At 68.0% G+C, this 11,909-nt stretch overlaps 1 protein-coding gene across 5 annotated transcripts in view; it reads left to right on the top strand.

Moving 5' to 3' along the window:
* The window catches only part of NACC2 (NACC family member 2), a 70,716-nt gene that overhangs the window by 29,528 nt on the left and 29,279 nt on the right, over positions 1 to 11,909 (top strand). The window contains exons 2-3 of one of the 5 annotated variants that reach the window (XM_023243051.2): positions 8,757 to 9,184; positions 9,533 to 9,689. In XM_023243051.2, coding sequence (XP_023098819.1) covers positions 8,819 to 9,184; positions 9,533 to 9,689 — 523 coding nt within the window. In that variant the 5' untranslated portion in view covers positions 8,757 to 8,818. Of the gene's footprint in view, positions 1 to 6,724; positions 7,356 to 8,756; positions 9,690 to 11,909 lie in introns of those variants that run through there. The other 4 variants (XM_023243050.2, XM_023243049.2, XM_023243048.2 and 1 more) reach the window with 4 other exon arrangements.

Raw genomic sequence — 11,909 nt, 5'->3', positions numbered from 1 at the left:
TCTGTCCTGCTTGTGCGGGGCTGGAGCACCCTCGGGACTCAGAGGACCCGCTGACCTGTCCTCTTGGCCCCTCGGTGGCTTGGCGCCCTGTCCCCAACTCCATTCCAGAGTGGGGGTGGGGGACATCTGTCTGTTTCCACACTACTGTGTGAACCGAGCCCACGGGAGGGCCAGAGTGTCCTAGGGGGTTGAATGTGGGGACAGGGAAGTAGAGATGCTCCGCCCATGGGGTCAACCCTCACGGCCAGGGGGAGCGGCACCTGCTGAGGTGGGCAGTGGGAAGGAGGCCCGGCGTTGGGAGCTCTTAGGGAGAAGGTGAGGCCGGCTGGCTGGCCCTGGGCGGAGGGGGGCGGGGAGGAGGTGTTGCTGAGGCTCCTCAGGCATCCACCCCGCCCCACACTGGCTCTGGCTTCAGGGCCAGCAAGTGCCAGGTTGGCCAGGGTCTCCGGGCCAGGGGGGCCACCGCCACCAGCCGCCGCCTTGCCCGGAGCTCCGAGGTGGGGGCTGCTACGTCGTGGCCCCGTCTCCGTGTAATTGGACCCCCCCTCCGGCAGCTGATTGAGTATTTCTGTGTCTGTCTGATTTACATTAGGTTTTTAAGCATAATTAGAAATGCAGGGGAGCTTTGTGTCTTACCTCGACTATTTATGGCACGATATGCAGATGAGAAAGGCTATGAATATTAAGGACGGGGGTGTGTGGCACAGACGCGGTGGATGAGGAGCCGGTGACCGTCCCAGGGCAGCGCCCCCCGCCCCCCGGCGCCGGGACCCCCGCCCGTCCCCCAGGTGCTCCGGGACCCCCACAGGCCTGTAGGAAGGGGAGGGTGCCCAGCGGGCTGAGGAGGGGGTCCGGCTCCACGGGGCCCGGCCCGCTCGGTCTGGGCAGCCCCGGTGCCCCCGAGCCCCGCCCTCCAGCCGGGGGGTGCAAGGGGGGACCTCCCGCCAGCCGATAAGGGGGAGGAGGCCCGTCTGCCAGCGAGTGGAGCTGGCTTTTTAAGTTATTAAACTATGCCCGAGGGAGACACTCTTCAAGCTTACGTTATTTAAATTACAAATACGGGTGAGGGAGATTGTCGGCTCTGTTCAGAACACTGCTTCATTCTTCGGGAGCCTTCTGGAACCGTTTTGTGGCTCGAGAGCGGACCTGCTGGGTCCACGGGCTCCTGGCGGGGCGGCGGCCAGTCCCTGCTCCTTCATGCCGTGTGGCCGTGTGGCCGTTCGTGCCGTGTCTGTTTGCCCCCCCCCCCAGCCCCATACCCACAGTAAAGTCAGAGTATTTGAGAGTGAAGGGTCGGGGGGCTGGGGTGTCGAGGAGCCCCTCGGCCGTGGGCCCGGCTCGGCCACACGGACCACCAGACCGGACCCTCGTCGGAGCCCGTGCCGTGGGACACGTGCTGAGATGCGGGACCCGCTGCCCCATCTGGCGGGGTGTCCGCCCAGCCCGTGCCCAGCTCCGTGGCCCTGCAGCAGCAGCGGCTCCGATGGCCGTTGGTGGCCTGCCTGGTGCCGTGGGTCCCCGTGTGCGTTGAGCCTCTCTGAGGACCAGCCCCGGGTGTGTGGCCCCCTCCTTGGGGCGGCGAGGGGGAAGGCCTGATAAGCACATGTTTGAATTTGCAGATTCTGGCAGGCTGCCTTTTTCTGTTTGGGGGAAGGAAGAAAAAGCTTCCAGGCAAACGCTTGTTGTGAAGTTGAAGCCAGTTGAGGCCAGCTGTGGTGCCCGATGCCGGCCCCGGCTGCGGTCGGGGGTGGAGGCTGCCGGGTGCCGGGGGGCACGGTGAGCCAGGGCGGGAAGTGCGTGCCCCTTCCCCTGGCACAGGGGCTCCGGGGCCAGCACGTGCAGAGGCCGAGGGGGGATTCTCCTCTGCAGCGGATCCTGGGGGCACCGGGCGGGTCCGGGCCCGAGCCGCCGCACGGTGCCTCCCTCTCTTGCCACCCGAAGCTTGTCCTGGGTGGCTGCAGACGCGGGACGCAGGTCCCGGGCCCTGGCCTTGGCAGGAAGCTCAGGCTCCTTGTCCGCACCCACCTGGAGAGGAGGGGCTGGGAGGCGGGCACGCGGTAGGTGCAGTGGGTGCGTGTTGGGGGCTGCGGGGAGGGGCTCCCGGCAGCCGAGACCCCACCCTGGAGCCCCGGTCCTCGAGGGGTGACTGGCCCTTCCATTAGCAGCGAGGCCCCGAGGCCCCAACCGGCAGGTGCCTCACCCAGCCCCTGGGGACCTGGCACGCCCAGCTGGCGGCCGTGCTGTGCTGGCAACCGACACCTCGACCCTTGAAGGGTCGCCCTCCCCGGCGAGGCCAGAGGTGCTCGGCACAGCCAGAGCACTGCCGGGCGTGGGGTGTAAGTGAGCCTCCGCTCCCGCAGGCCGGTAACCGGAGCCTGCGCTGTAATTGGAAAGCTCCCTCCCCGCCCTCCCTCAACAGCCCGGACGCACACAGCAGGCGCGGCCCTGGTGCCCCCCCCCACCCCCCCGCGCTCACGTGTGCGCGCTGACTCACGGGCCAACGTGCCTGCCTCCCCTGCCTCCCGGTGAGGCACTGTCCTGGGGCTGCGGCCTGCCCCGCCCCCGCCAAACTCGGAGCACCTTGACTTTCAGGAGGTGTCCCCGTTGCTGAGCTGGCTTCTCCCCGGCGGCAGGGCTTGGCGGCCGGGCCGAGGGGCTGCCCCGGGGACGGGCCTGGTGCTCGCTCGCTCGGGGCAGGGGAAGCAGGGAGGCAGAAGGGGCTCCTTTGTTTCCTGGGGCACCTGCCTCCCCGCCTCCCTGCCACGGGCGTATTTGATAGCTGTGCGTTTGCTGAGGCCCAGACCTCTTATTAGATTGGAAGAATTAAATCCTGCCCAATGATCTTATTTAATTTCATTTATCATTTATCTCGCCTCTCCTTCCTGGGCTGGTGGCGACCCTACGGAAGGTAGCCGCTGCATTGTCCCACCTCAGGAAGCTCCTTGGGATCTGGGGGGCGCGTGGGGGGGGGCTTCTGACAAGGACCCCCAGACCTTGCAGCCGTATCTGCGTGGGGTCCTGGGGAGGAGGCACCCCTGCTTGGAATGCCCATCCTTCTCTGGTCCTCTGGGCCCCCAAGAGAAGTCCTCGGCGTGTTCCCAGTACCTGTTGGAGCCCCTGCTTCCCCAGGTGCACCTAGAGCCCTGCGTGGACGGCCTTGGCCTGGCTGCAGCCGAGAACCTGTGCCCCGTCTGCATCCTGCCCAGGCCCTGGGGCGCACACCCTGCGGCCAGTCCCTCGGTACCTGTGTGGGCACCTGTCTGCGGCTCCTGGGGCCGGTACCCTCACCCCCTTCTCGTTGGGCTCCTTCCCTGTGCACCTGCTGGCCGTGCTGCCGGTGGGGGGCCGGGAGGAGCTCTGGGTGACCACCCGTGACCCTGGGTCCTAGATCCTGGCTCTCCCTGAAGGAGGGTCTGCGGTGAAGAGACCCCCCCCCTCACTACCCACATTTTCTCATTCTGGTGGGAGGTCGTGGAGTCTGAATGGGGTGGGGGCCCCCGAGGCTGGCACAGCTGGACTCTGGCCTCGGGATTTCCCAAAGTGGGTTCCGTCCTGAAGGTCGTTAGGAGGGGGCGGGGTTCCGTAGTGCAGGGGCTTTGAGGATGGCCAGAGTGAGCACAGTTACAAATTTCTGCCGTTCCTTCTGGCTCTTCAGAACCTTCAGTAATAGGCCAGTGGGCATGGCGAGTCTCGCTGTGGGGGGGGGAAACCGAGGCGTGGAAGGGGAAAGGCGGTCTTGGTGGGGCTGGTGCCCGCTGCCCTTGGCCCACTCGGGTCCCGGCCCCTCCTCTCTGGCCACCGCACAGGGTCGGCCCTTGACCTGCCCTGCTTTGACGGGTCTAGGCACGTAAACCAAGCCTTTATTTGATTCTTGTCTCCTAAAGTTCAGCTTTGTTCTTGTCCCGGCCAAGGCTTCTAAGAAAGCAATCTAAAACCAGCTCTTGTAGGGCTGTCCTGGGCTGGGCCGTGGGATGGCAGCCTGGCCTGTGCAGGTGGCCTGAGGACACACGTCCCCCGGGACCCGATGGCCTCATCACCTTCCAGAGGAGGAATGGTCCCCTCTCCGGGCCAGCGGTCTGGCCCCCAGTCCTGGGGCACAGGTGTGGGCGGGGATGGGCTGGGGGCTGACGGAGGCACCCATCTGGACCACCGCCTCCTGTCCCAGTCACCGCAGGTAACGGCATTGTGAGGCAGGTTACTGGGGCATAGAGCATGCCACGTTCGCCATCCGCCTCGACCCTGTAGTGACCGTCAAAGCGTAAACCTGACCCCCAGGGGACAGAAGAGCGTCCCAGATGTGGTGCCATTTGCTTGAGGCCACAGGACACGGATAGGAGAGCAGCAGGGCCGGGCTTGTGGGAGGCGGGGGGAGGGCATTGCCCGGTGGGACCCAGGATTGCAGCCCTGCTGACCAGCCAGGACCTGATGCTTGGAGGGACAGGCTCCGAGGGCCTCTTGGTGTCCCTGTCCTCAGTTTGGGACCTGGCCACTGGCTGGCCCAGCCCCAGGCCACTGGGGCCCTCTGGGCACCGATGCACAGTGTACCTTTGCTGGCCAGGCTGACTCACCCCTCTCACGGCCCTAGAGCCCTCATCCGGCTCAGGGGACCCCATCTTGCTCTCCAGGAGACTCCTGGCAGTGGGTGCTGTGGGTCTGTGAAGGGGCCATTTGGAGGGCCCCTCTCCTCGGTGGTGTATTGCTGGCCAGCACAGCCCCACTCTCATGGCCCTCCCTGGCGTGCCCAGCATTGGGCTAAATGTCCACCAGGCAGTGGGCAGACCCCCCCCCCCCCGCCGATCTTGCTCAGGTCAAGAGACACCCTTGGCAGGCTTCTCTGAGGAGGTGACAACAGGTCTGTTCCAGGCAGGGCCGGGACGTGGCACAGCCAGCGATGGGGGCGGGGGGATTGCTCCTGCAGAACCGGTGGAGGCCCAAGGCCAGCACCCAGGCCAGGCGTGGCCCTGCCCCGCCTCGCATCACGGGTCCCGCCATCCTTTGGCCTCTGGGTGGCCCTCTGTTTCCCCATGTCGGCTCGGCCGGTGCCCCGGTCTGCTTTCTTTTGTGGCCGGGTGGCACGTGGGGGGTTGTGCCCCCAGCCCCCTCATCTTGGGGCCAGTGGGCTCCTCCTAGGCCCCAAGACAAGGAGACTGCCAGGACAGCACAGTCCAGTCGGGAGGCCTGACGTGGCTCCTGGCGGGGGCGACCCTGGGTCTGTCCTTCTGGGTCTGGATGCCGGCGAGGCTGGCCCACCGCCCCCCGGGGTTGTGCGGACACGGGCGTCCGCGTGGACCCCCAGGCAGCTTCCCCAGGGCAGCGGGGCCAGGCTGTGTGGAGCGCGAGACCCTTGCCCTGAGGCCTGTCTGCTGTTGACCGGGCCACCCGCGCCGCCCCCTCCCCCGGACTTGCTGCTTCGACACCCTCCAGGTAGAAGAGAGCGAGGGCCCAGGGTCCGGACTGGCTCCATCGCCAGGGGGACGAGGGCCAAGTCCCCCGTCAGAGCAGCGAGTGGGGACCATTTCTGCCGACGCTCCAAGCTCAGTGCTCACGTGGCCGCCACGCCGAGTCGCCATCCGTCCCACGGAGGAGCCCGGCAGCCACTGCTGCTGGGAGGCCTCCCCACACCTGTATTTCTTCCTGTGCCGTTCCTCCCGCAGCGTTTTATCTGCTGTGGGAAGCTGAGCCCGCCGCGTGTGAGCGCGGACGCGCCAGATGGCCCTTTCTCTCCCTCCGGACACGCCGCAGCCGTGGAGGGGGCGGTGGGAGGGCCGCTGCCTGTGCCCCGGCCCCTCCCGCTCCGGCCGCCAGGGTTAGGTTCTCGGTGGTGGCAGCCGGGCCGTCCCCCGTCTCGACCATCTTCCTTTTTGCAGGCTGTGTGTGTTCTTCCCAGGGCCGCGGTTGGGGGCGAGAGGGGAGACCGAGGCAGGGCGGGCCAGTGGTTTGCCACAGGCGGGGGCGTGGGCCTGGAACAGGACGGGCCGTGTGCACAGCACAGCCTCCCCTCCCAAGGGAGGCCCAGGGGAGGAGCCCAGCCTCCTTCACACGGGTACCCTTGCAGGTGGTGGCTTTGCTGCCCGGCTGCCGGGAGGGGCCCCCCTCGGCCTGGCCCAGCTGCACTCACAGAGTTGTTCTTCTTGAAAAGACCCGCGTGGGGGCTTGGGGGACGGGGTGACTTTCCTGGGTGAGTGGGATGGGGTGTAGGGCTGCACAAGCGGGCCCTGCTGCTTCCGGACCCCAGGGAGAAGTAGGGAGGCGAGCAGGGGCCACTGCGGAGCCCTGGGGGGGGCACTGGGGGGGGGCTGGGCCTCGTCTTCGCCCCCCCTTCCCTGTCTCTGGGCCTCTTCTCCCACCTGTGCTTGCCTCCCTGCCTCCTGTTCTCATCACCTGCCCCTCTTTCCTCCCGGGCTCCCCACCTTCACCCTCTGCCCTGCCTGTGCCACCCCGTCGCCCCCCTTCCACCTAGCCTCCCCGCCCTCTACGCCCCCCTGTGCCCCCACACCCTCATCCTCCTGTCCCCGGTTCCCTGCCCCCTCGTCCCCCACCCCCTCTCCCCTGTCCCTTTATCCCCCCCTGCTCCCTCATCCCCCACCGCCTGACCCCCCCAGCCCCCACGACCCCAGCCCTCCGCCCCCCTCATCCCCCACCCCCGTCCCCTTATCTCTCTACCCCTTTGTCCCCCACCCCCTTGGCCCCCCACCCTCCCTCCCTGGCAGAGTCGGTGGCTGTGCCAGCCCTGCAGACTGTTTGGAATACTTTAAATGCTTTGACACTCGGGCCGTGCTGGATGGCAGGACAGCAGTTTACTGGGTAATTCACATGCAGAGCCGCACCATAAATCTCGGCGCTCAGTTGCCGTGGCACCACGGAGCGTTTCTCCGCGTACAGTACAGTATTTCTGCCATCTTTGTTTGCATTGTGGTGAGTCATCAAAGTCTGTCTTGTACCAACACCCGGAGCCGTGCATTCCTCTGGCACCAACACTCCACTGTTTTTAAAGCCGGGGCCGGAGCTGGCATTTACTTGGGCTCCCAAGTCAAAGGCCGCTATTCATTCCCGAGAGCTGCCTGAATGTCCGTCTGCATCCGGCCTCTTCATTTAGATGCTGTGCGCTGCCCCGGAGAGCCGGGCTGGGTACAGCTGAGCTGCGGCCGCCGAGCCCAGCGCCGAGACTCTCTGCCCTGCTCCTCCTCCTCCTCCTCCTCCTCCTCCTCCTCCTCCTCCTCCTCCTCTCCCGGCTCCTCGCGCCCTCCCCACCCCAAGGGCTCCCGCTCTGTTTGCTGCATTCCCGGAGCAGCTGGCGAGCCTGCCCCTGCCAGGCGGAGCGGGCACTGCCGGGCCACCGGCGGCAGCCGCCAAAGGTAGGTCTCCCCCGCGGGCCGGTGCCACGGCCGACCGGCAACTTCTCCGCAGCGGGGGCACTGCGGGCCCTCCCCCCGCGGCCACCCATCTGCCCAACTCCTGTCGCCGGGGTCCGGGCGCTCCGCCCTCCCTCCGCCCTCCCTCCTCCGGCCGCCCGGCGCCTCTGCGGCCGCCTGCACTTTCCTCCCTCGGGACAGAGCGGCCCTTTGTGCGGGCGCCGCTGTGCAGAGTTGGGCCGGCGCCTTCTCCACCCGTCCGTGCCCGGCTTCTCCGAACCTTCTCTGAATCGGGCGTCAGATCAACCTCGCTGGAGCCCCGGCCCCCGGCCCCTGGGGCGCCCGAGGAGGCAGTGGCATCCCAAGCCCTTGCCGGTCCCTCCCCCCCCACTCCTCCCCGACTCCCCCCCTGACCCCTTTAGTCACCTGGGCTGGGGCCGAGCCAGCAGGGATTGGCCGGCACGGGGAGCTGGGGGACCAGGAGGGCAGGCAGGTGGGGTTGCGACAGACTCCCGACCGCTGGTCCAGCCTGGTCCCTGACGGGCGCTGGCGGCCTGGGGAGCCGGCCCCGGGGGAGGGGCGGGGGTGGCCAGCCACTGACTTCTGGCTTCAGCTCACTCCCCTGGGCGCCCCCACCCCCACCCCTTGCCCGCCTCTGCAGGGGGACGAGGGGCCAGCATCTCAGCCAGGGGGGTGGGACTCCCCCCTTGTGGGCCCTCCGTGTGGCTGCTCTGAGGGAAAAGAGGAAAAACAAACCAGAAACCAGGAGCCTCCGAGAGACCCCCTGCGAGACCCCCCTCGCTCTGGGCTCCAGCCCCTCCGAGGGGCAGGGCTGTGAGGGGTCCTTTGCTGCTAACTTTTTCTTGGGGAGAAGAGTTTGCAGACGCAGCCCGCCGCCCTCACCCCTCCCAGCCGCCGCGGGTGGCAGTGCCCTGCTCCGTGTTCTGTCCTCCATCCACCCCGTCCTCCCCTGAGTGCAGGCCTCTGTTTGCATTCCTGGCTTCTGCCGAGACGGGGCGTCCCGGGCCCCGAGGGCTCAGGCGCTCTCCTGGGGGTGGGCTCTGGGAGCCACACGCAAGGAGCGGGGGTGTGTGTGTGGGGGGGGGCGTCCCCCTCCCCCTTCCCCCCCACCCCCCCCCACCCCCCCACCCCCCCGGCTGGAACATGGCTGTGAGGCTCTGAGTCCCGTGCAGCGCTGGCTGCAGGCCCAGCCAGGGTCCTGCCGTGAGGAGCTCGGGGGGGCCCCGGGACCTCCCCTGGGTGGCTCTGCTGGAGGGGGGCCGGGGCGGGGACCGCGGCGGAGGAGGGCGCAGCGGCCGAGTGCCTTTCCGTACCCTGGGCCGGCGGGCCCTGGCCGTCCGGGGAGCCTGACCCGCGTGTCCCCGCGCCTTCTCTCCCCCGCAGATGTGCCCCGCTCGGGCGCTCCCGTGCTGAGTGTGAGGCCAGCCCTCTAGCGCCTGCCCGCCATGTCTCAGCTGCTGCACATCGAGATCCCCAACTTCGGGAGCACGGTGCTCGGCTGCCTCAACGAGCAGCGCCTGCTGGGCCTCTACTGCGATGTGTCCATCGTGGTCAAGGGCCAGGCCTTCAAGGCCCACCGGGCCGTCCTGGCCGCCAGCAGCCTGTACTTCCGCGACCTGTTCAGCGGCAACAGTAAGAGCGCCTTCGAGCTGCCGGGCACTGTGCCTCCCGCCTGCTTCCAGCAGATTCTGTCCTTCTGCTACACGGGCAGGCTGACCATGGCGGCCAGCGAGCAGCTCGTGGTCATGTACACGGCCGGCTTCCTGCAGATCCAGCACATCGTGGAGCGCGGCACGGACCTCATGTTCAAGGTGAGCTCGCCCCACTGCGACTCGCAGACCGCCATGATCGAGGACGCCAGCTCCGAGCCCCAGAGCCCCTGCAACCAGCTGCAGCCGGCCGCCCCCGCAGCCCCCCCCTACGTCGTGTCCCCCTCCGTGCCCATCCCGCTGCTGACCCGCGTGAAGCACGAAGCCACGGAGCTGCCGCCGGCTGCCGGCCCGGGCCTGGCCCCCAAGCGCCCGCTGGAGACGGGGCCCCGGGATGGCGCCGCGGTGGCGGCGGGCGCGGCCCCCCTCAAGCTGCCCCGGGTCTCCTACTACGGGGTGCCCAGCCTGGCCACCCTCATCCCCAGCATCCAGCAGGTGCCCTACTCCCAGGGGGAGCGGACCAGTCCGGGGGCCAGCAGCCTGCCCACCACCGACAGCCCCACCTCGTACCACAACGAGGAGGACGAGGAAGACGACGAGGCCTATGACACCATGGCGGAGGAGCAGTACGGCCAGATGTACATCAAGGCCACCGGCAGCTACGCAGGTAACGCGCCGCGGGGGACCGCAGGGGACCGCCGGGGCCCGTGCGGGTGCAGAGGCAAGCCCGCCCCCTGCCCCGTGGGCCCTCACAGCCTGGCTGTGACCCCTCGGGGAGACCGCCGCGCCGGGCCGGGCTGGATGGGCTGGAGGGCACGACCTAGGTCAGCCTCTCGTGGCCTTAGCTGAGGCCTTGACAGCCGATGCCACGTGAGAGGGGAGCCGCGGGAAAGCCGAGAGACCGCCCACTGGAAGCTGCCGTCCAGCACGTGGGGTGGGGCTCGGTCTCCCGCTCGTCAGACGAGGAGACCGAGGGCCTCGGCGGACCAGGGACCTGGCTGAGGGCTCACAGAGTGCTGTGCGCGCCGCCTGCTCGAGGCCCGAGCGGCCCCGTCAGCAAAGTGCCAGACGCTGTTGGAGGCCCCAGCAGGCCCGTCTGCGTTACCTTGGACCTCAGCCGGCCCCCCACCCGTGTGGTGTCACCTGCCCCGTGACTCTCGGTGAGGCCAGAGACTCCCCTGTAACGCATCTCATTTGCCACCACCTCCCTGGGTCCGCCACCGAGGGCCAGGCCAGAAAGTGCTTGTTGAGCTGAGTGAGAGACGTCCCCCCAAGTTACTCGTGGGGTGCTCCCCCACTGGGGACCCGTGCGTCTGAGGTGCGGAGGGTCTGGTATTTGGGGCCCCGGATCGGGTGTCCACCTGCCTTCCGTGTTCCCCGAAAACTGGCCGTGTGCCTGGGCTCGCTGCCTGCTAATTTGCATGCAGGGCCCGTGGTACCAGCGGGAAGTGGCGATGTAGAACCGGGGCCCCGAGGGACCGCGTGGTGGCTCTTTCCTGCCCTCTGTTCCCCCACGTCCTGGTGCCTGATGGGGCAAACGCTGCTCCCCCCACCAGCCTCCCCCTCCACTTCCAGGCAGGGAGTTGTTGATCAGTGCTGGGGGGGGGGGCGGTCCCGACCAGCTAGGGCCCTTGGGACGGCCGCTCCCCCCGGGCAGCCGAGGACTGGACAGTCTGGCCAAGCCGGGTTCCTCTTAGCACCGTGGGGAGCAGGGAAGCACCGCCCTGGGCACCCCCCTGCCCCCTACAGGGGCTGTGGGTGGATGGTTGTTCCCTAGAAGTCATTACTTTATTTAAGTGCATGTTGTTACCTTTGCATGAATCCCACAGGACGCTAGTGCAAAGACCACCTTGACCTGGAAACCTGCAAGCTCGGCTCGGCCCTTCAGAGGGCCGCTGGGCCCAGGCCTTAGGGGGATCTCCGGGAACCTGCCCGGTGTGCGGTGCCCTCTGCCCACGGCCGACAGCCACCCAGGGGGCCGTGCGAGGGCCGTGTGGAGCCCCAGAGCCAGCCACAGGGAGCTGGAATCTGCCAAGGGTCCCGGGGCGGGGGCTGTGCGCTGGTGGCCCACAGCGGTACCCCACGGAGGAGATGGCCCAGCCTCCAAACGTCTCCATCCAACGTGGCCATTGGCCTTGGCAGGTTTGGGGTAGGAAGAAGTAAGACGAGGCCTTGGCATCTCTGGGTGCAGGTACTCTGAGACGGCCCGTCTGAGTACACCTGCCCTTCCGGCCTGATGAGCCTGGAGCCCTGTCTCCGCCTGGACGGCAGTGGCCTACCTGTGTCCTTGGCTTTTCCAAGGAGCCAATGGGACGGCCAGGGTAGGGATTGGGGGGCCGGGCCGCCCCACTGCCTCGACTCTGACCCGGCCGTCTCACCAGCCCCCCCACCCCCACCCCTAGCTCCCAGACAAGATGCAGGGGCACAGGCCTGGCCCAGGGCAGTGTGCCTACAGGGGTCTCCCGTGCCTTGGGTGACAGGAGGGAGTCTGGCGGCCATCAGAGCCCTTTACCCCTGTCTCCCTGGGGGCTGTTGGCGGGAGAATGGGGTGCTGGGAAGCTGGGAAACAGAAAGGGACGGTGGGCAGAGGTGGGCCGGGCACAGGACCAGCCCTGCCTCCAGTCGGCCCGGGGCGCTGCAGTCTGGGTTTTCTCCTCAGTGAGACCATAAGTGGGGCAGGGGGGGGGGGGTGTGATTTCTTGGTTAAAATCTAGGTTATTGGCGGTGACGTCGCTGGCATCACCGGCCGCTGAGAAGACGGTTGTGGGGGAGGGGGCGGTGGGGGCAAGCAGGCAGAGATGGGGGCCTGTCCCCCAAGGCTGGCTGCCCCTTGGGTGCTGGCTGCCTGCACCCCGGGCTCCCTCTTCGCCCTGGCTTGGCCTGGTTG

Source organism: Felis catus, chromosome D4, assembly GCF_018350175.1.
Source record: "Felis catus isolate Fca126 chromosome D4, F.catus_Fca126_mat1.0, whole genome shotgun sequence".
NCBI classification, from domain to species: domain Eukaryota; kingdom Metazoa; phylum Chordata; class Mammalia; order Carnivora; family Felidae; genus Felis; species Felis catus.
This window is presented reverse-complemented; position numbering and strand designations above follow the sequence as displayed.